This window comes from Macrobrachium nipponense, chromosome 10 (genome assembly GCF_015104395.2).
Source record: "Macrobrachium nipponense isolate FS-2020 chromosome 10, ASM1510439v2, whole genome shotgun sequence".
In the NCBI taxonomy this organism is placed as follows: Eukaryota; Metazoa; Arthropoda; class Malacostraca; order Decapoda; family Palaemonidae; genus Macrobrachium; species Macrobrachium nipponense.
In genome coordinates, this window is record NC_087204.1 from 87,510,131 (window position 1) to 87,533,939 (window position 23,809).

General features: G+C 48.9%; 1 protein-coding gene across 1 annotated transcript in view; it reads left to right on the forward strand.

Moving 5' to 3' along the window:
* The first annotated feature begins 874 nt into the window (after positions 1 to 874).
* The window catches only part of LOC135223737 (ras-related protein Rab-18-like), a 108,649-nt gene continuing 85,714 nt past the window's right edge, over positions 875 to 23,809 (forward strand). Inside the window, exon 1 of the mRNA XM_064262496.1 lies at positions 875 to 1,051. Coding sequence (XP_064118566.1) covers positions 890 to 1,051 — 162 coding nt within the window. The 5' untranslated portion in view covers positions 875 to 889. The remainder of the gene's footprint in view (positions 1,052 to 23,809) is intronic.

A 23,809-nucleotide genomic window follows, 5' to 3' on the forward strand; every position in this document is an offset into this window, starting at 1 on the left:
AATCTTTATATACTGTTGTGATTACCATTATACAATTCTGTACTACCATTATCTAGTATAAGCTAATTTTAAGTACTTTATGTTAATATGGTGTAATTGGTTTTTTGATTCACTTATATTATATACCAATCTTTTACAATTTTGTTTCATTTTTGACCTTTTATTTCCATCTTGTCTGTTTCTCTAGTACTATTTCATAGGCCGACACGAGCTGAGCCCAGAAAAGGGAGTTTTGACGAAGGAAAAAATCTATTTCTGGGTGATTGGCTCGTGTCGCCCTATGAAACCCACCCTGTTTTTTTCCTTACCCACCCTGCAGGACAAGATGGAACAATTATAAAGGATATGGCCGCTAGAGGCGCTGCTCTCCGCTTGGCGTCGGTAGTAGTAGTAGTAGCGGACGCATCACCCTTTGGTATCAGCTCTCTCAGGTGGGGGATTTTTGTGATGGAAGGTCTAAATGGTAAATACTCGTGGTGGTAGTGATCTCACTCTCGCCCCTATTACCATACCGACACTTCTTTTATAGAGTGTGCGAGTCAGTTTAACTGACATTTTCTTGATTTTATTTTTTCTCTGGTAATATTAGGATTAATTTTACCTAGAAATAATGAACTTAAGGATATTTCATAGGGCGACACGAGCCAATCACCCAGAAATAGATTTTTCCTTCGTCAAAATCCCTTAAATGGCCCACCCAGCCTTCCCGCAGGAGACAGGTGGAAGAGAGAAAATCTGATAGAAAACGGGAATGGTTCCTAGTCCTGCCACCCAGGGCAGGGCGGTAGATCACCTGACCTACCTACCTGTAGTGTGTGCCGTGAAATTCTAATTTCTGTCAGGGACGACGGAGTCTATAGCTAAGTATATATCTGCCAGGTAAGTATGTATGAAACTTTATTGTATCATAACAATATCATTTTTCTATTTTCAGTTTACTTCTGCGATCACAGATGATACATTTGATCCTGAGCAAAGTGCAACAATTGGTGTTGATTTCAAGGTGAAAACCATTACAGTTGATGGGAATTGTACCAAGCTTGCAATTTGGGTGAGTATTCTTCAGTGCAATGCTATAAATTCCTAATTTAACATTCTTTATCAAAATAACCAAATTTGTTAAAAATTAAACTTGTATCGTGGATTTCTTTAAGGACCATATCTACCTATTATTCATAGGAAATTCGCGCTTGCATGGTATTTTTCTGAGAAATATCCACAAATTACTGTATTTTCATATAAATTTTTATGATTAAATGCACTTTTATGATAGAACTATGAAAGAAAGCCAGGTGCAGTGGTACCTCGAGATACAAGCAGCCTAACATACGAGTTTTTTGAGATACGAGCCGGAGCTCGGGCCATATTTTCGTTCAAGATACGAGCCCAAATCCGAGATACGAGCCGTGTTTCCAGAGCGTCCCGCTAGTTGGCGCGCAGGGTCGAGCATCATCCGAGAGCATCTCTCGCTCACTCGCACGTGTTACCCGCTTAAATCAAAGTGTATCTTGTGCGCTGTACTCTTTTTTCTTGCTTGATTTTTGCGTGAGTACTGAACTTTTTTGTGTGATATCATGGTGCCGAAGAAAGTGAGTGCTAAGGACAATGGTGACAGGAAGAAGAGGATGATGTCGATAGAACTAAAGCAAGAAATAATAGAAAAACATGAGCGTGGCGCACGAGTGATTGAACTCGCAAAGATCTATGACCGTAGTACATCGACAATTGTACGATATTGAAGCAGAAGGATGCCATCAAGAGTGCTACAACCAGCAAAAGGAACCACAATTCTTTCCCAATTAAGGACAGATATCCCACAAAAAGGAAATGGAGAAGCTTCTGCTCGGGTGGGTGAAAGAGAAGGAGTTGGCAGGAGATACAGTGACGGAGACGGTAATATGCGAGAAGGCACGGAGTATTTATATGCGACTGATTGAAGAAGAAGCATCAACTTTTTTACTGACTGGGTAAATCTCGTCTTTGGCCCTGCAGTGAAGATGTATCTGCAAGAAAAATAAACTCCACGATGAAAGCATTGCTTCATCCTTGATAATGCCTCCAGCCCACCCACCTGGTCTTGAAGATGATATTCTGGAGGAGTTTCCAGTTTATACAAAGTTCTCTACCTCCCACCCAATACGACTTCAATCCTACAGCCGATGGATCAGCAGGTCATTTCCATCTTCAAAAAGCTGTACACGAAGCACTTGTTTCCGCTGCTGCTTTGAAGTGACGGAAAAAAAAAAAAAAAAAAAAAAAAAAAAAACCAAATCTAACCCTTCGAGAGTTTGGGAAAGATCACTACAACATCGTGATCTGTCTACATATCATTGACTTGGCATGGCAAGGGGTAACAAGACGAACGTTGAACTCTGCATGGAAAAAGTTATGTCTTGATGCTGTTGCAGAAAGAGATTTCGAATGGTATGAGCCCGAGACCGAGCAAGAAGAGTTGGAGGAGATTGTATCTCTCAGAAAGTCGATGGGTCTGGAGGTAGATGAGGGTGACGTCAACGAACTCGTCGAAGAACATGAGGAGGAACTCTCAACTGAGGAGTTGAAAGGAGCTGCAGATGATGCAACACACGAAGGTTTCTGGAAGAGATTAACACGAGTGAGGAGGAGAAGAGCCGGAAGGAAGTGATTTCTACAGGTGAAATTAAAGATATGCTGGCAATGTGGGAAAAGCTGTCAAATTTCATTGAAAGAAACACCCAGAAAAGTGGCAACTGGTCGTGCTTCAGCGCTTTTTAATGACACTTGTTTGTCACATTTTCGAAGCATTTTGAAAGGCAGGCAAAAGCAAAGTTCTTTGAATACATTTTTATTGAAAAGAGCTGTGATTGAAAGTACAGAAAGTGCAGCCAAGAAGGCAAAAACAAGTGATAATTAAATTTACGTAAATGTTAAGCTTAGTTTAAGTTTAAAGTTAAGTGCATTGCTTTAAGTTTTTTCTTTCATTTGAAATAAGGAAAGTGTAGTTTTGTAGTAAAGTAAAGTTACGAAAATTCCTCTCGCCGTTCACCTTCGTTAGCCGCACTCGTCTGTCTCCAAAGTGAGACTATTATGCTAAATAACTTTTTTATTTCTTTATTTCATATTTTGTTATGTATTTGTTAATTATACATGTTTATTTGTTATTTAAAAACATATCTTTATTCATAATTTACAATGGTTTGGGGATTTTTCATAGGTCCGGAACGGATTAAATTGAATTCAGTTATTTGTTCCGGCACGGAATACAAACCTTCGGTCCTTTTGCAATAGGAAGGTTACTAGCGGCAGCTGGATAGGTCGTAAGCTTTCGAACAAGGGGTTCGGTAGTTAACTGCTTGTCCGACAGGCACGCGCCGCGCGACTGGAAGGTAAACAATCACTTTTGCTTTCGGCCTCACAGCTAGTGGACGTGTGTTCTGCACTCTCTGCCCGCTTCATCGTCGTTTGCTTTCCTTTGTATGGTGGTGTTTCTCTTTGTGTTTGCAAGCAATTGTGAGTACAATCATTTCCCTTTTTTTGTCAATTTGGTTAAAGTGAACTTAATTGAGTCGATCAATCATGGATTCTCCGCGCCCTCCTATCATCCGGCGACTGTGCCCAGGAACTGAGGGGCGTAAGTGCGGTAAGTTCCGCTCATTCCCTGAGATTGATCCCCATGTGTTATGTGCTCGGTGTCGGGGGCGCGAGTGCACCCGCACCGAGCCGTGCGATGTATGTGTATCTTGGTCGGAGGTGCAGTGGGGCTTGTACGAGGGCAGGAAGAAGCGAAGGCCTGCAAAGGAGTCGTCAGAGAGCTCTCCCGCGACTCCTTTGGTTACGGACACTTCGTCCTCTTTCCTGCCCCCGGCTCAGCTCCCACGGTTGGCTCCTTCCCCTTCGGGGGGGGTGACCAGGTCCTTCTCCTCACCCGATCTGTCGAGTGTGGAGGAGGGCGTCGGTACCCTGACGTGGAACTGTATTCTGGGACCTCTATCCCGTTCGTCTACACCGCGCGGACGGGCGTAGACCCCTTCTAACCACCCAACCTTTGCTTCCCCAGGTGCTGCTGCTACGAGGGCGGGACGACCTTGGACAGGTGTGGGCATCGTTGGGCTTGCAGGGCGTGCCAATTGTCCAGGGAGGGGCTGCTCTACCATCTGGCTGGCTATGTTGCGGTCACGCATGCCACTGTGACCACCACCACCACTACTTGTTTCCACGTCCAGGCTGGATGCCGCTGCCCCTCATCTGGTGTATTCCCCGCATGCGGTGTCTGTTTACACCAACTTCATCAGTTCAGGGTCCGATCGCCGTGCCACGGGGGAGTGTGATGCCGCCGCCGCCCGGGTTTGCCGTGCTGCCGAAGCCAGACTTCGTATGTCCGAAGAGCTCACCCCTGGACCTGCCGCCGATGCCAAGGATGTCGGTGACGCTGGTCCGTCCTCCTGGCTTGGGTGTACCACCTGCCGTACCTGCCGTACCTGCCCAGCCGCTGACGATTGCTGAGACGTTGCCGACCGCTGCTGCCGTGACTGTACCTGCCGTTCCTGCCGTGACTGTTCCTGCTGTTCCTGTGATGCCTGCACCTGCTGATGTCGTTCCTGTTCGTGGCGCTGCTGCTGCTCCCGATGTCGGTCTGTCCCGACATGGCGCGTCCGGGCCCTGTTGCTTCAGCAACAGCAGCCCCGGCTCCGCCCTGGATGGCTGACTTGACATCGGTTCCTGAGAAGCTGACGAAGAAGAGAGGAAGAGGAGGAAGTTGTCGTCGTCTTCGTCGTCTTCTTCGTCGTCGTCGTCTGCCGCCTCTCCCCCTTCGACTTCTAAGGCTTCACAGCCGAAGAAGAAGAAGGTTGCCTCCTCCCCCCCTAAGAAGTCTCCTTCGGGAGCTTCTAAGGGCCCGTCTCGCTCCAGTGAGACAGGGGGTTCTTCCGCTGGTCCTCCTGCTCCCTCGGGAGCGGGGCCCGTCTCTTCTTCCGCAAGGAAGAAGACTACGGGGACCAGAGGGGTGCCGGCTAACACCGGCACTTCCTCACCTGGTGCCAGAGGCTCTGCCACTGCATCAGGTTCCGTCTCGGCCTCTCGTTCGCGAGAGGTACCGAGTGTACGGTCGCCTACCAGCGACCGTGCAGCCAAGAACCAGATGTCAGAGCTCGCTCAGCATCAGGTTCACGGCACGGAGCGGAAGACTGGTGACAGCCGCTCAAGCGACTCTCACCAGACCAGCTCTCGCTCTCGCGGCGACCAGCTGGCTACCCGGGCTGACGTGACGGTCCACGACCGTCCACGTGCCGAGGCTGGGAAGAGGTCCCCCACCCCCCGGTCCGCTGGTCGTGACGTGCCGTGAGGACAAGCACCGGTCTCACCGTGACAGTGGAGCCTGCAGGTCGCCTGACCGTCGCTCTCACAGAGAGCGATCGGGTACGGCAACCAGCACCAGCTCCTCTGACACACGAGATTGGGGCCGCTGTGCTCAGTCCAGCCGTTCTCCACAGCGAGACGGTTCGACCAGGCCTGCAGCTCGATCACCACCGCGGGTTGGCGATCGCCTGCAGCCCTCCAAGCCCGCTGGTTCTGCCAGTGAGCGAGGGGGGAGCGTCAGGTCTGCCTCTCCCGTACCTTCAACCTCCTCGGGTTACACCGGGAGGAGCGAGGTATTGAGGAGTGATCGTGAGGGGTGCGCTCCTCATGATCCCACCACGACGCCCTACGTGCCAGGCACGGTTCTCGGACCGACCAGGACGTATGCGCAAGTGGCTGGAGGAGACCGAGAGGGGTCTGTCGCTGTTCCCCCCCTCGAGGGGGGAGGGTCTCGGGAGATGCTCCTGTTCGAGGGACTGGACGGTCCTACTCCTCAGGATGCAGTGACTCCAGAGATCCAGAGGAACTTTGCCGAGTTATTGCGCTGATTCGTCAGCACAACGACCTCGGGGAAGGGTCGCCACTCCCCCACCTTCCGAGCCCACGTCCCGGCTCGAGTCGTTCTGCCCCCGCGAGAGGGAACCCAGACCGACGGTGGGATTGCCGCGATCAGAGCTCGCCGACTCCGTCTTGAACCAGGTTGAGTCTCTTGTCTCCGGACAGGAAGGCTCTCTCAGGTCGGGCAGGTCGAGCAAGCTACTTCCGCCTCCTCTACTGCGACAGCGGCGATTCTACGTGCCGTCTGAAGACCCGATGCCGCCCAACAGGAAACGGTAAACCCGAGTTAGCCAGGCTAACACCGGGGGTGTCTCTGCAGCAGCTCCTGTCAGTGAACCTATGGTTCTCGCAGCAAGAGGCACTTGGTCTGGAATATATTGCCATGGCAGCTTTCCAGGCCGTCTCGTGGCTAGACCTGTGGTCCCTCACAGTGTCTAAGGTCGCAGCCAAACTCCGGGGGAATTTCCCCCACCCCCGAAGAAGACTCGGCCTTCAGGAGGCTTTGCCAGTCTGGAGGAAGAGCCATCTCCTTCCTAGCCCACCAGACGGTAAACCTGTGGGCCAACCTGGTACTCCGACGTAGGGACGCTGTCCTTACACGAGTATCCAGGGCGGCTGGGCGTGAGCAGCATTAGGGCTTCGTAATGGACCTTTACGGAGTTCCTCCTCTCTCTTCCCAGAGAGATGGTGGACTCTGCGGTGGACAGACAGCGCACTGATGACAGTGACCATCTGGTACACCAGGCAGTTTTGAAGGCTTCTGGGCAGCCTCGAACTGCGGCCAAGCCAAAGAGCTCGGCTAGCGCTTCCTCGGCAGCTAAGACGGTAGCCTCGTCGAAGCCCTGTGGAAAGACTCTGTCTTCTTTGTCTTCTGCCAAGGGGGGCCGTAACCAGCCCTCCTCCCAGCCTTCCTTCTCGCGAGGAGGGTCAGGGAAGAAGTCAAAGAAAGGGGGGAAACGCTAGGGACGGCGTTCCCCCTCACCTGCTGCCGGAAGTGGGGGGGTGCCTGGCCAGCCATTGGGCAACTTGGCAGCGCTACGGCGCCGAGACCTGGATAGTAAGATGTCCTTCGGGAGGGATATCTATTACCCTTCGAATCTCGGCCACCCCTCACCTCCAACCCGGTCCAACAGCAATCGTACGTTCCAGGCTCTTCGAAGGACGTAGCACGAAGACAGGAGATCCAGGCCATGCTGAGCAAACAAGCTGTAGACATTGTTACGGATCAGTCACTGGGCTTCTACAGTCGTCTTTTCCTGGTGGAAAAGTCTACAGGGGGCTGGCGCCCAGTGATAGATCTCTCTCCCCTGAACCGGTTCGTTCGCCAGACCCAGTTCATGATGGAGACGGCACGCTCTGTGCTCGACTCCATCAGGGAGAACGATTTCATGCTTTCAGTGGATCTGAAGGATGCGTTTTCATACTTTCAACTTCCCTGTCAGATATATACTTAGCTATAGACTCCGTCGTCCCCGACAGAAATTCAAATTTCGCGGCACACGCTACAGGTAGGTCAGGTGATCTACCGGCCTGCCGCTGGGTGGCAGGAATAGGAACCATTACCGTTCTGGAACCAGATTTTTTCTGTCGCCGTATTGTAAACGTACGTTTGCGGTACCTCCTGACTTGATTTTCGTGTTTCATCGCCATCGATCATCTGGGCTGTCTTTTGCAGGGAAGTACTGGGTCTTTGGCTCGGCATACGCTTTAATTAACTTTTTAATGAATTTGGCTTCGAAAATTTAGAAGAATATATGACGTGTAACTATCGAAAGTTCTCGTAGACACTCACATAGTTTGCAAGAAAGGGAAATAGTAATATTATTCATTAATACGTGTTATAAGGTAGATGATTGAGGAAATATACGACTTTCTACTTTAGGGAGTCAGAAAAGAATATAACTAGATACGCGTCCTTTAGAAGTTTTGTTGGCTAATCGTTTACTAACGAGCGTGAGTTAGAGTATTAACAGTACTGGTAGTGTGCATCTCAATCACCTTCTTATTCACAGAAACTTCCAAATTCCATCATTGCAATTTGAAGAAAAGGATGTAGCTCAAATGCGAGCTATTAAAAGGTAAAGAAGTGATTGAGTGATTACAGTGTTACCCATTGCAGTGGAGGGTGCGTCCTGATCGGCTTTGTCTCGCTCCCAGGTCTAGTACTCTTCACAAACTCACAAGCCCAGGAGGCGAAGGAAATGTCCGAAAGCCGCCACGGAGGTTAGAGAATCCACCACCTTGGTCAGGCGTCCCCTCGGCAGATTCTGTAGAAGAACGTCCCAGACTGCCAAGTTCGCCATTGGAAAGGTTGTCCTAAATAGTGGAGGGCTTTGCCATGCGGTCGATCGGCTCTGTCTCGCTCTCAGGCCCAGACCTTTTCCAAGCTCACAAAGCCAGAGGAGAGGAACGTCGAAAGCCGCACGGAGGTTGCAGATGACTCCCCACCGGTCGGGCAGTCCCCCTCGCGCAGGTTGTAGGAGCGTACCAGGACTGCCAAGGATAGCCGTTGGGAAAGACATCCTAAAAATAGTGTTTTTCACGATATATAACTTACCCGGTGGTTAATATAAGCTGTCGTTTCTCTGACTTCACGGCAGAATTTGAAATTTCGCGGTAGCGCTAATGGTTTGACAGGTGATCCTCTTACTCCCGCCCTCTACCGGGTACCGGAACCATTCAAACCATAAATCAGAAGTTTACTGCCGTCCGGGAAACGTGTAACCCACGGTTTCCTCTGCTGGTTGGAATTTGGATTTTGATCATCTTGGTTTCTCCTTTTGGTGATGTACTTGAGTTTACTGATCTTTTGCTAGCGATATTATTTGGTTTTGATATATTTTGTCCTTTTTTCAGGAATTATTTTGAATTCTTCACGATGTCTGACACCGGGCTCTGTTCAGTATAGGGTGTGTAGTAGGGTGTAAGACTAGACTTCTTAAAGCTTCACTTGATCTCATTCTCTTGTGTTAGGCAGGGGACGTGAATGTTCTTTGAGAATACGTGTGAAAGAATGTAAGTCTCTAACATTCCAGGAGTGGAAGGCACGGGAAGTATAATGGGGGGAGAAAGTTAGAAAAAGATAGAACAGAAAGGCCTCACAGAATCTTTTCTAAGTTAGTGAGTAGCCAGGATATTCCTCTGAATTCTATTAATCCTGTGCCTATAACCCCGTAGTGGTTGCTCCTGCCTCGAATCTGTATCTCCCAATCCCGATTCCACGTGTCAGTATTACGAAGCGATATGGACTCGAAATTTTGTCGCTTTCCTCACACTAGCAGAAAAATGGGGTTAGACAGTGCAAGAAGTGGTAGTAATGTGATAAATTAACTTAGTGCAAAGTGTAGTGGAGGAGGTGGTTGTTCGGCACTTCGTTCTCCTAGGTCTAGTGCCCCTGTCTCAAACTACCCAGATCCTGGGAGGAGGCATGCCGAAAACCGAAGGGAGGCGAGCGGACCTGCTCCCGAGCAGCCCACCCCTCAAGCAATCCTGAGCCGATCCCAGGATGCTGTCGACTGCACCATTGGAAAGGTGTTCGAGGAAGTGTTTTTCGTCAAGTGACTCTAGTTCAGATGTTTTCTCTTATAGAGGTTGAAGTAATAAGACTTCGGACGCCTTGAAAAGTCGCGCGATTTTCGCCTGCGGCGGTTTCCAAGAAGGTGGCGGCTGCATAAACTTCCTTGTAGTTTTTGGGAGGTGATCTGAAGCTTTTCTCCGGCGGGCTTTAGGATTTATTGCCCTTTCTCATAGAAGGGAGAAGCCGAACACGCACATCCTTCAAGCCTTCTCAGAGCCTCCTCAAGCGATAAACTCCGGGCGGCTCCAGACGTGTTTGTGGATCATCCCGCGGCCTCTACGTCGGTTGGTATGGCCTCAAACCTCGGTGTTTGACAGATGAATGCCAAGTTATGCAGTATCTTGAGCTTTTTCGGCAAGTCTCTTTCGTCCACGAATGCGCTCCCGACCGACTTACATCTTCCGCAGACTACTGTGCAGTACTCTTCGCAGGCTCCTTTGCAGGTCGCCCTCTTCGGCTCAGACTCTCCATGTGACTCCTCTCAGAGCCACTTCAGGCGCCTGACGGACTCCTTTGCACTCCGTCTATGGCGCAACCGTCTCAGGCTCTCGCTCGAGGGCCACCTCAGCCCGCCAGCGCTGGGCCGCCAGCTCAAGCCGCCCAGGAACGGTCAGTACAGGCATCAGACGTCGGATCCTGCTTTCTCACACCCTCCTCGGACGCGTCATGGGTGTGACTTGACGAACAGGATTCTCTTCGATGGAATGGTCGCCAGTTTCGTTCGAAGGAGCTTCGGATTGGGAGGAAGAAAGAGAAGGACTTACAGAAAAAGACAATCATTTGTCGGGGTATTTTTTTTTTTTAAAACAAAAAAAAAAAAAAAAAAAAAAAAAAAACACAAAAAACTTTCCTTTACGATCCATTCGTTGACAAACTTTTGGAGATGCTTTTGGCTTCGTGCCAGTCTCTAGTTTCGCAGTTGAAAAAAGGACAGTAAGCCTGACTCCTCGTCCTTCGTTCACGCGTCTCGTCTATGATTTCGGCAAGAAGCATCAAGAAAGTTAACGCTTGGCTTTTGGAGAAGAGGGAAACAGGGGCGAAAAATGGTTTTTGTTTCCCCTTCGAGACTTTCGTCACAGGAGCCGTGGTATCTGGTAGACACTGGAGAAGTTTTTTCCATGGGTGTGACTGCCTCGCTCAGGGAGACTTTTCTAGTCTAGTGGACTCTCCTGCAGAGCAGCCCTTAATACTGCTAGATTTCTTTTCAACAAATGACCCTGGAGCATCTTTGCAGAGGTTCCGTGTTTTCGGGAAGTTGTTAGCTTCCTGGATTGGGCCAAAATCTTCGCTGGCCAGGAAATTCAAGTCATTTGGACTTTCTGAGGAGCAGCAGTTGAAGGATTTTGCACGGTTCCTGGATTGTATCGATAAAGGCATCTTTGATGGAGTCGGAGCCGCTGCCATTTTCGCCTAACTGGAGGTGTTGAAGAAGAGACAGCTTTGGTGCTCCTTCTTGTCGAAAGGGGTTCATCGACCAGAGTACTGCCTTGCTCTTTCTCCTTGGGACCAAGAAACACTATTTTTTCGCAAGAGATTGTGAGCGAGACGCTCATCTTGACACATGAAAGCGACCCAGGATCTGTTATCACAGTCAGTGAAGAAAGCCCAGGAGATAGCTCGGTTCTTCTGCTTCTGGAGTGCTCCTCCACGGAAGCTCCTAAAACCATTTCGAGGGGAGACGCTCCCGTTCGATTTCCTCCAGGTTTCGTGTGAGAGGTAGAGCCTTCTTCTAAAACCACTCATTCTTACATCAAGAAGATAGGCCCGTAGGTCCTCCACACAGCAGTAGGAGCAAGATTACACCTTTTGGCAGCAGACCTGGTTCATCCGGAGCGGACCTTGGACGGTCCAGTGGTCCTGAAGGAAGGAATAACCATTCCGTTCATTCAATCACCCCCCCTCTCACAGAAATTTCCTTGTGAAATTGTTAGAGCCTACTCGGAGAACTCCGGAAAAAATTTGCGGCCTCCATCAAAAGTTCTCGCCTTCATTGGCAAAAGAGGGCCATAGAGTTAGTGGACTCTGCGCAGGAACAGGATTTTTTATACATTCAAATTCCCTGCCAGATATATACTTAGCTATAGACTCCGTCGTATCCGACAGAATTCAAAGTTCGCGGCACACGCTACCGGTAGGTCAGGTGATCTAACGCCTGCCCGGGTGGCATGACTAGGAACCATTCCCGTTTTCTAATCAGAATTATTACTGTCGCCCGCGGCCCTCAACATTGTTGTTGGTTCTCTCGATTGGTTTTTCTTTTTCACGCAATGATCTTTTCTTGACAGACTTTTTGGTGACGTATCTGGATTGTTGATTGGCATATCGCCATTTTGTGGACTGTTTTGTAGACGGGATTTTGGAATTTTCTTTATATAATTGTCTGACTCTGGGAATGGTGTGAGACGTTGTGTGAATGTAAGGCTGTAAGGGAGGTGCCGAAAGCTTCGGTAGGACCCTCACCCGGTATGCAAGAGGTTTGCAGGGAGTATGAATGTCTTACTAATATTGTAAGGAAGGTGAGAACTGAGTGGAACGAATGGAAGAATCTAACTAATTATTTAAAAACGTTAGAGAGAGAAAGAGTGAGGGAAAGGCTTCTTATAGAAGTTAAGTAGTCTAGATCTGAACAATTCTAGCTTGGGATCTTCCCCAAGGGTAAGTATTCGCTTACTTCCCCTCCATTCCATGCAGCCCCTTCTCCTGATGGCAGAACCTGTAGATTCAGCAAAAGAACTTGCGGATCTAAAAGCAGCCTCAATGTGATGGAAAACAAAAATGGCTGCCATACAAGGAAGGCTAGTGATTATTCAGTGGACAGTGATATGAGTGTCCCCAGTGTAGTGGACCGGGGCATCTGGTCGGCTCAGCAACCTCCTAGGTCTAGACCTTCTTCCAGCTCACAGCCCAGAGGAGAAGAATGTCGAAAAACCGGACAGGAGGTTGTGGAGAAATCCCACCGATCAGGTGTTACCTTCGGCGGTTTCTGTGACCACCCCAGGACTGCAAGGGATCGCTATTGTAAAAGCGTCCTTCGTGAATGTTTCGTCGTCGGGATCTTCATCTCGAGGACGTGATTGGAGAGATTCAGATCGATCCTCGGCCACTCAAGCAGGAGTTGGAAGGCTCCGACTATGAATTCGAGCCCAGAAAACTTCCCTGAGGAGTCTCCCTCGGGAGGTGAAGAAGGAGAAGAGCCCTTCTTTCAACCAGAGTGAGACAGGAGCGCAGGATAAAGAGGAGTTACGAAGAGAGTCATGATGGCGATGCAAGAGCAGATTTTCGTCTCTTTTTGTAGGAATTCTGTCAAAAGGAGCCTCATAGAAGAAAAGAACCTATTCCCTTCGATCAAAGATCCTCCAGACGTATGAGGTATCTGCCGCAGGACCGATACTCCTACTCGAGGAGGTTTCCGGTACGAACTGGATGAAACCTATCAGATGTCTGGCACCGGCCAGCCGTGAGGAGTCACCCAGGAGGCAGGAGCCAAGAGCAGTGAGTGAGGAAGTCAACCAGGGGTAGGCAGGAAGCAAGAAGCCAGGAGTGTGGAGGCATCAGGCAGGAGGCAAGAGCCAGGAGGCAAGAGCCAGGGAGGAAAGAGGCAGGAGTCAGGAGGTCAATAGGCAGGAAGGAGCAGGAGCCAAGAGGCAGGAGGTCAGAAGGCAGGAGCCAGGAGTCCGGAGTCAGGGAGCAGGAGGCCGGAGTCAGGAGGCAGGTAGTCAGGCGCCAGGAGGCAGGAGTCAAGGAGGCAAGAGTCAAGAGCCAGGAGCAGGAGTCGGAGACTCGTCCTGGAATTTTAGTGTAATGTCTTCTCCACAATAGGAGCTCCTGCCTCAGAGCGTAGGAGGTATTGGAAGGGATCTCCTCCAAACGTGAACTTTCTCCTTCGTCTGATCGAGGTTAGACGAGTTTGTATATGACGAACCTCCTGCTAATGAGGGACTCTCGAGTTATAAAAGTCTTAGCCTCATTATTGCTTCAAGAATTTAGAGATCTCTTAGTCCGGCGGCTCCTCCTCTCTCGTTCTCTCTTTTCGAGCTCGGCTTACGGCAAAATCTTCGGGCATTTTTGAAATGAAGCCATGCTATATCGAGAAAGAAGGCACACTCCATTCTTTAGATTCTGTATGGACAGAAGAAGGAGTTAGAAAGACGGTATTCTGCATTTCTCCTTCCCAAACTACATGAAAGAGAAGTATTTGCTATGGGACAGGATGAGACTAATGGGTCTTTCCTTACTGCCTCTGCAGAGTGCGGACTTTTCCAATTTAGTGGAGGCCTTCTAGACGTCACTCCTTAGATCGGTCAGAGCGGACGTGGAGCACTTTCAGATTGAACCACTTTCTAAAGGGACGTTTGTACTTTAGAGGGTGTCAACTTTCTGGGATGGTCAACTCCGTCTTGAGCTTCTGACCACAAAATCTAAATATCCGGTAGTTTCTTAAAAACCAGAGATTCTCCATAGCGTCCTGCTTGCTGGACAAGGCAGTAAGGACGGTTCGGCGTGAAGTGGCTTCCCTTTTTGGTGCTGGTCTCCTGAAAAAGAGATCAGGATATGGATCCCTATTATCGAAAGGGGTTTCTCCGAGCCAGAGGGACTGCTTTATTGTTCGCCCCTCTATCGGATATCTGTTTCATTCTCAGTTAGTAAAGGAGATATCTCGCTCGCCTAACTGAAGAGGCGACACGAGACTACTAACACAAACGTCCAAGAAAGGACGCCCTGTAGTGTCGGCGACTAAGAAGGAATCTCGTCCTCCTACAGCAGCCCTTGTGGAGTACAGCGGCCTGTACCACTGCCCCAGAAGAAGACGCTAGGATAAGAGGAGAAGGTTCTTCATTTAGGCCCTCAAGAATCCAAAGACTTGTTGATCCTTACAAGCACCAGTGGGCAGCCAGACTCCTGAACTTTGGCAGGGAGTATGGGCAAAAAGGGGAGGCGACCCTTGGTCAGTGTCCGGTCCTAAAGAAGGGATAGTAATCCCTCGAGAAACAGCCCTCCCCAACATACTACGGCCTTCGGGAACTGTCAGCGAGGTACAGAGATCGGTAATGAGAAGACTCCTCTTTCAAATGGTGGAACAAATGTGGAAAAAGAGGCCACGTACCTTGTTGCACGGATCACCAACTCCCGGGATTTTACAATCGACTTTTCTAGTACCAAAGAAATCGGGGGGGTGGAGACAGTTCTGGGAAGTAAGCGCTCTGAATCGCTTTTGTTCAGAAAAGAAGTTTCGTATGGAAACGTCCGCCTCAGTAATGTCGGCTCTTCGTCCAGGAGATTGGATGGTCCTCTGGACTTGCCTCCCCAAGATGCATATTTCCACGTTCACATTCACCATTTGTCAAAGAATATCTTCGTTTTGTAATAGGACGACAGATCTTTCAGTTCAGGGCTGTGTGCTTCGGTCTGTCACGCTCCGCAAGTATTCACCAAACCTGATGGCGAATGTGGCCAAGATGGCTTCACCAGAGGAATAAACATCTCCCTTACTTGGACGACGGCTGATCAGAAGCCAAGTCGGAGACTCAGTGCTTGGAGGGATTATATCAGTAACAAGGAACATGAAGATTCGCTGGGATATGCTCGGTCAACCTACGAGAAGTCACAGCTGATCCCCAGCCAGAACTGGTCTATCTGGGGATTCAGATGGATTCTGCCGGGGTTTCGAGTATATCCTTCGCTCGGAGAAAGAATCACTCGAGTGTTTTGTCGAGAATCTCGATGCTTCTAGAGAGAAAGAACAGTTCAGCGAGGGATTATCTGAGACTTTTAAGGGACCCTGTCCTCACCTAGAAAAGTTCTCTCTTGGGGGAGGCTTCACCTCGCCTTCTTCAGTTTTTCAGAAAGAGGTGTGGAGTTGGAAGACGGGACAACTACTCGGACATCTTCCAACTTCCACAAGAGGTAAGAGATCATTTGAAGTGGTGGATCCCTCCGCTTCAAAAGAACGAGGGCGTATCGCTTGCCCTGCAGAGAACCCACAGAACCAAGTGTATATACCGGACTCTTCGGAGTAGGGATGGGGCAGCGACGCTAGGAGAAGGGAGGTGTTAGGAACCTGGACAAAGGAACAGGTCTTCCTGCGCAACATCAATGCACGGAACTAGTTGCCATACACCTAGCCTTAAAGTTCTTCGAAGAGATAGTCAAGAGGCGGGGGATACAGATTAAACTCGGACAACACCACGGCTCATGGTCTTACATACGCAAGCAAGGAGGCACGCACTTCTTTCTCCCTCTATCAGTTAACAAAGACACCTGTTAACTGGACGGAAGACAGAGGCATAACTTCCTCACAAGGTTTATTTCAAGGGATCAAGAATGTGGAGAGCGGACAGACTGAGCAGGAGGAATCAGTCCTCCCACAGAATGGACTCTACACGAAGAAGTGTGTCGAAGTCTTTGGTCCATGTGGGGGAGACCTCACATAGACTGTTTGCGACGGTCTCTCCAAAAGAATAGAGATATTTTGCTCTCTAGTGGAAGATCCGAGAGCCTTCGCAATAGACGCGTTTCTCCTGGATTGTCGGGTGTGGACGCATAAGCCTTTCCCCCGTTCAAGATCCTGGTGGGGGAAGTGCTCAGGACAGTCGTCAGCTTTCGAAGAGCGAATTGGGACGCTAATAAGCCCATTTTGGCCAGCCAGGAATGTTCCGTATGGTACTGGACGTGGATAGTGGACTTCCCCAGATCGCTTCCAAACAGAACAAGATATACTCAGACAACCCCCCTTCGAGAGGTTTCATCACAAAACTACCAGTTTCGCTCTGGACTCGCCTCTCTGACTAATCGAAAGACTTGTCAGAGCGAGGGGCTTTTTGCAGGCTGCGGGCTCTATCGCTAGAGGCCGCAGAGCTTCGACGAGAAGAGTATACCAATCAGAGTGGGAAGTTCTTTAGGAGGTGGTGAAGGGGGTCAGAAGCTGTCCTGCCTCCAGTACCTCATATTGTGAATATTGCGATTTCCCCTCTTCGAGAGAGGAATCACACATATCTGTCTCAACAATAAAGGGATACGAAGCATCTGTTTTCAGTATTTAGGAATCGAGCCTAGACATTGCAACGACAACAAAGATCACACGATATAATTAGGATCTTTTGAGACTTCAAAGGCAGTACTCCGAGAAACACCTAGTTGGAATCTAGGACGTGGTCCTGAAATCTTTACATCGATAAATTCGAGCCTTACATCTGGCTTCCTTCCGCCTCCCGACGTCACTAGGGAACTGCTTGTTCTGTGGCTCTCACTACAGCCAAGAGGACGACGCGAATTGCACGCTCTGGATTCCACGGTGGGGTTCAAAGGAGATGCTGCCATCTGTCTTGCCAGACATGTTTTGGCAAAGAACGAAAACCCGTCAAAACCGTTGTTGGCCAGAAGTTTGAGGTAAAAGGCCTATTAACTCGTAGCACGAAGATAGAGAGGTCTCTCTGTCAGTGAGAGCTCTTAAATATTATTTAGAGAGGAAGAGACAGATGGGCTGTCACAAGGTCTTGGTGTGCGAGTTGAAGAACCTCCAAAAGACCATGTCCAAGAACTCCTTGGCTTTCTTTGTGAGAAGCGTTATTACGACGATCACAAGAAACTGCTCGGAAGGAATACCTTCGGTCATTTAAAGGTCAAGACCCATGAGGTAGAGAGCGTTAGTAGCAACGTCTTTGGCGTTCCAAAAGAATAGTCTCTAAAAAATATCATGAGACTACAATATTCGGAGGTGCAATCAGTGTTTGCATTCATATCTGAAGGAGTGAGAGTGACCTATGAGAAGGCTTCCGCCAGGTCCTTTTGTATCAGCAGATACAGTGCTGGGTCTTGGAGAAAGAATGATCCTTAATATTGTGTTTTATGCGTACATAAAAACCTCTTGTCAGAGATGGGCTGGTTTTTCTTGATGAAGCAAGCTCACTGATGTCGCAGGGGAGATAGTGTCATGCTGGTAGGGGATCAGGAGTTAGTATGCTTATAGGGGAGTACAAAATTTTGTATAATTCAACTTCCCTGCCAGATATATACTTAGTTTATGACTCCGTCGTCGCCGACAGAATTTCAAAATTTAGCGGCACACGCTTACCGGAGGTCAGGTTATATACCGCCCTGCCTGGGTCGCAGGACTAGGGAACCATTCCCGTTTTCTAATCAGAATTCTTCCTTGTCGCCCGGGGCCGGGCATCAACATATGTTGTGGTTCTTCTCGATTGGTTTTTCTGTTTCCCACGGCAATTGATCTCTTGACCGAATTTTGGTGACGTCATCTGGTATTGTTGGAGTTGGCATACGCTTTTGTGGACTGTTTTGTGGGACTTGATTTTGGAATTTTCTTAATATATTCTGACTCTGGAATGGTTGTGAGACGTTGTGTGAAGTAGCTGTAAGGTGAAGGTTGCGAAAGCTTTCGGAGAACTCACACGGTATGCAAGGGTTGCAGGAGTATGAATTTTCTTTTACTAATACTTGTAAGAATGTGAGAACTTGAGGAGAACGAATGAAGAATCTAACTAATTATTTAAAAAGTTTTAGAGAGAGAAAGAGTGAGGAAGGCTTCTATAAAAGAAGTTTAGTAGTTCTAGACTGAAACTAATCCTTAGCTTGGGATACTTCCCCCTAAGGGTAAGTATTGCTACTTTCTTCCATTGGCAGCCCCTTCCCCTATTGCAGAACCTGTAGATCAGCAAAGAACTGCGGATCTAAAAGCAGCCTTCAAGTTGATGTGGAAAACAAAATGGCTGCCATACAGGTAAGGCAGTGATTATCACGTAGGACAGTGATATGAGTGTCCCCAGTCGTAGGGACGGGGGGCATATGGTCGGCTCAGCAACGCTCCTAGGTCTAGACATCTTCCAAGCTTCCAAGCTCACATCGCCCAGAGGAGAAGAATGTCGTGTTAAAGCCCGAAAAGGGAGTTGGGAAATCCCCACCGATCAGGTGTCCCTTCGGCGTGTAGTTTCTGTGACAACCAGACTGCCAAGGATCGCTATTGTAAAAGCGTCTGGAGGGAATGTTTTTCGTCGTCGGGATCTTCATCCCGAGAACGTGATTGGAGAGTTTCAGATTGATCCGGCCACTCAAGAGGGTGGAAGGCTCCCGACTATTGATTCGAGCCCAGAAAAACTTCCCTGAGGGAGTATCCCTCGGGATGTTGATGAAGAGGCAAGAAGAGCCGTCTTTCAACCAGAGTGAGACAGGAGGCAGGAGGTGAGGGTTATGGACTCCTCCCCTCCTCCTTCCCCTCCTCCGAAAGAGGATAAAGAGGAGGTTACGAAGGAGATTCATGATGGCGAGCAGAGCAGATTTAGTCTTTTGTAGGAGTTCTGTCAAAGGAGCCTCCTAGAAGGAAAGACTCTTCCCGTCCGATCAAAAGATCCTCCAGACGCATGGAGGTTATATGCCGCCAGGATCGATACTCCTACTCGAGGTGAGGTTTCGGTACGAACCTGGATGAAAACGATTTCAGACGTCTGGCACCGGACAGGAGTGAGGAGTCACCAGGAGGCAGGAGCCAAGGCCAGGATGTGAGGATCAACAGGAGGCAGAGCCCAGAGCCTAGGAGTGGGAGGGCATCCAGGCAGGAAGGCAGGAGCAGGGAGGCAAGAGCCAGGAGGCCAAGAAGGCAGGATTTGGAGTCAGGATTTCAGAGGCAGGAGCCAGGAGCCAAGAGGCAGGAGTTCAGGAGGCATGAGCCAGGACGTCCGTTAGTCAGGAGGAGGAGTCCCGGAGTCAGGAGGCAGGAGTCAGGAGCCAGGAGGCAGGAGTCAGGATGCAAGAGTCAAGAGAAGGAGGGCAGGAGTCGGAGACTCGTTCCTGGAGTTATGGACTCTCCTCCAAATATGGAGCTCCTCTCCTTCAGAGCATAGGAGTCTTGGAAGGACTCCACTCCAAACGTTGAAACGTTCTCTTCGTCTGATCGAGGGTTAGACGAGTTGTCTGATGACGAACCTCCTGCTAATGAGGGACTATCGAGTTATAAAGTCTGAGCCCATTATGCTTCAAGAATTGGGAGATTCTCTTAGTTCCGGAGCTCCTCCCTCCTCGTTCTCTCTTTTTGAGCTCGGCTACGGCAAAATCTTCGGCCTTTGAAAATGACGCCTGCTATATCGATATGAAGAAGGCCACTCCATTCTTTAGGATTCTTGGATGGACAAGAAGAAAGGAGTTAGGGTAAAGACGGGTATTTTGCCATGCCTCTCCAAACTACATGGAAAGAGAGGTATTTGGTATGGACAGGAGAGACTATGGGTCTTCTTACCTGCCTCTGCAGATGCGGACTTTTCAAATTAGTGGAGGCCTCTAGACGTCACTCCTTAGACGGTCAGAGGCGACGTGGAGCACTTCAGAGTTTGAACCACTTCCTAAAGGGACTTTTTGTCACCTTAGAGGATGTTTCAACTTTCTGGATTGGTCACTCGGAGCTCTGGCCAACAATCTAAAGATTACGGAGTTTCTTAAAAACCCAGAGATTCATCCATAGCGTCCTGTCTGAGGACAAGGCAGTACCAAGACGGTTCGGGTGAAGTGGCTTCTTTGGTGTATTGTCCTGAAAAAGAGATCAGTAGCGGACCCTATTATCGAAAGGGGTTTCTCCGAGCCAGAGGTACTGCTTTATTGTTCGCCCCGCTATAGGATCATCTGTTTCATCTCAGGTAGTGAAGGATATATCTCGCTCGCTAAACGTGAGAGGCGACACAAGACCTACTAACAAAACGTCCAGGAAAGGACGCCCGTTAGTGTCGGCGATTAAGGAAGGACTCTCGTCCTCCTTCAGCAGGCCCTTTCGTGGAGGCTACAGCGGCTCGTCCCCCTGCCAGAAAGAAGAGCTGGATAAGAGGAGGGAGTTCTTCATTTAGGCCCCTTCAAGAATCCATAATGTACTTGTTTGCTCCTTCAAGCACCAGGGGGCGCCAGACTCCTGAAACTTTGCAGGGAGTAGGGCAAAAAGGGGAGCCCGACTTGGTTCAGTGTCGGTCCTAAAGAAAGGGATAGGTAATCCTCGAGAACAGCCCTCCCCTAACATCTCGCCTCGGGAAAACTGTCAGCGAGGTACAGAGACCCGGAAATGAGAAAGACTCTCCTTCAAATGGTGAACAAATGTGGGGAAAAAGAGGCCAATCGAACTTGTGGGCAGGATCCACACTCCCCGGGTTTTTACAATCGCCTTTTTCTAGTACAAAGCATCGGGGGGTTTTGTGGAGACCATGTTCTGGGACGTAAAGCGCTCTGAATCGCTTTGTCAGAAAAGAAGTTTCGCATGGAAAACGTCCGCCTCAGTAATGTCGGCTCTCGTTCAGGAGATTGGATGGTCTCTTCTGGACTTGCAAGACGCATTGTTCACGTTCCCATTCACCATTTGTCAAAGAAATATCTTCGTTTTGTAATAGGAGAAAGAATCTGTTCAATTCAGGCTCTGTGCTTCGGTTGTCTCAGCTCCGCAAAGTATTCACCAACCTGATGGCGAATGTGGCAAGATGGCTTCACCTAGAGGGAATAAAAAATCTCCCTCTACTTAGACGACTGGTGATCAGGGCCAAGTCGGAGATTCAGTGCTTGGAGGACTTCATCAGTAAACAAGGAACATGGATAGAATCGCTGGGATTAATCGGTGAACTAGAGAAGTCGCAGCTATCCCCAGCCAGAGCTTGGTCTATCTGGGGATTCAGATGGATTCTCGGGTTTTCGAGTATTTCCTTCGCTGAGAAAGAATCACTCGAGGTTTGTCGAAAATCTCGAGCTTCTTGGAGAAAAGAACAGTTTCAGCGAGGGGATTATCTGAACTATTAGGGACCCTGTCCTCACTAGAAAAGTTCTTCTCTCTTGGGAGGCTTCCACCTTCGCCCTCTTCAGTTTTATCCTGAAAGGGGTGTGGATTGGGAGACGGGACAACTCTCGGACATTTCCCGCTTCCACAAGAGTAAAGGATCTTTTGAAGGGGTGGATCCTTCCTCTTCAAAGAACGAAGGCGTATCGCTTGCCATGCAGAACGAAGACCAAGTGTTATATGCCGACTGCTTCGGGAGTCGGGATGGGGATGCGACGTTGGAGCAAGGGAGGTGTCAGGCCACCTGGACCAAAGGAACAGGTGTCCTGGCACATCAATTGCAAGGAAATAGTGGCCAACACCTTAGCCTTCAAGTTTTCGAGAGATAGTCAGAGGCGAGGTGATACAGCATAAACTAGGACAACACCACGGCTCTGGATTACATACGCAAAGCAAGGAGGCACGCACTCTTTCTCCCTCTTTCAGTTAACAAGGACACCTGTTAACCTGGACAGAAGAAAGAGGCATAAACTCTCCTCACAAGAGTTGTTCAAGCATCAAGAATGTGAGGACGGACAGACTGAGCAGGAGGAATCTAGGTCCCTCCCACAGAATGGGACTCTACACGAAGAAGTTGTGTCGAAGTCTTTGGTCCCGTTGGGGGAGTACCTCACATAGACCTGTTTGGACGTTCCTCTCCCAAAAGAATTAGAGATCCTTTTGACTCTAGTGGAAGATCCGAGAGATTCGCAATAGAGCGTTTCCATGATTGGTCGGGTGTGGACGCATACACCTTTCCCTCCCGTTCAAGATCGGGGGAAGTGCTCAGGAAGTTCGTAGCTCGAAGAACGAAGTTGACGATAATAGCCCCATTTTGGCCAGCCCAGAATGGTTCACAGAGGTACTGGAGGGATAGTGGACTTCCCCGATCTCTTCCAAAACAGACAGATCTACTCAGACTAACCCCACTTCGAGAGGTTTCATCACAACCTCCCAGGTCTCGCTCTGACTGCCTTTCGACTACGAAAGACTTGGTCAGAGCGAGGGGCCTTTTCTCGCAAGGATCCGGGCTCACTCGCTAGAGCCCGCAGAGCTTCGACGAGAAGAGTATACCAATCAAAGTGGGAAGTCTTTAGGAGGTGGTGTAGAGTCAAAGCTGTCATCTCCAGTACCTCTATAGTGAATATGCCGATTTCCTTCCTCTTTCCGAGAGAGGAATCACACCTCTTCTGTCTCAACAATAAAAGGATTACAGAAGATGCTTCTTCAGTATTTAGAATCGGAGGGTTAGATATTCAAGCAACAAGGATCTACACGATCTAATTAGATCCTTGAAACTTCAAGGCAGCTACTCCTAGAACACCTAGTTGGAATCTAGACGTTGTACTGAAATGCCTTTCACGGATAAATTCGAGCCTTTACATCTGGCTTCCTTCCGCGACGTCACAAGGAAATGTTCTTCCTGGTGTCTCTCGCTACAGCAAGAGACGAGCGAAATTGCGCTCTAGAGTCCACCGGGGGTTCAAAGGAGATGCTTGCCATCGTTCTTTCAAGACAATGTTTCTGGCAAAGAACGAAAACCCGTCAAAACGTGGCCCACCGAAGTTTTGAGGGTAAAAGGCCTAATCTACCATCGTCCATAGGCAGAGAGATAGAAGGTCTATCTGTTCAGTGAAGCTCGTAAATATTATTAGAGGAGGAAGAGACAGAGGAGCTTGTCAACAAGGTCCTTGTGGTGTGCGGTGAAGAACCCCAAAAGACTCATGTCCAAGAACGCCTTGGCTTTCTTTGTGAGGAGCGTAATTACGGACGCTCACAAGAACTGCTCAGAGAATCCTTCGGTCTTCTAAAGGTCAAGACCCATGAGGTTGGAGAGCAGTCGCAACGTCCTTGGCGTTCAAAAGAATAATGTCCTAAAAAATTTAATTGAGACTAATATGGAGGTGGCAATTCCAGTGTTTGCATACCATTATCTGAAGGATGGGAGAGAGTGACCTATGAGAAGGGCTCTCGTAGTCCATTTGTATCAAGCAGATACAGGTGCTGTGTCCTTGGAGCAAAGGATCTGATCCTTAAAATATTGTGTTTTATAGTAAATAAAACCCTCTTGTCAGATATGTGCTGTTTTCTATTAGCAAGTCATGATGTCGCACGGGCAGCATAGTGTCATGCTGGTAGGGATCAAGGGTATGTATGGCTAGTAGGGGAGTACAAAAATTTTTTGTATATTTTGAATGAAAGTGATAATTATGTTCGAGTTTTTGGGTGTTTTGTAAGGAGTTCAGGGTAAATTCCTTACAATTTCTTAGAAAACCTAACATGGATGTTCAGAAGAATCAGGTTGATTCGGGATCTGTTGTGTTCTCCTTGAACAAGGTGTATTGTCATGTTAGTGGAATAGCACCCAATGGACAAAGACCTTTAGGTTTCTGCCGAGTAAGCCGTGGATAAGACCCCATTGGCAGAACCCACAAGAACTCTTAGCCATAGATCAATATCGCGCTGAGCTCTTGAGGCTAAGCAGGACTCCAAGGCAAGTAGCGCGAAGTCTTCAGGCCTAATAAGGTCGGAACCAAGGTTTATTAATAGCC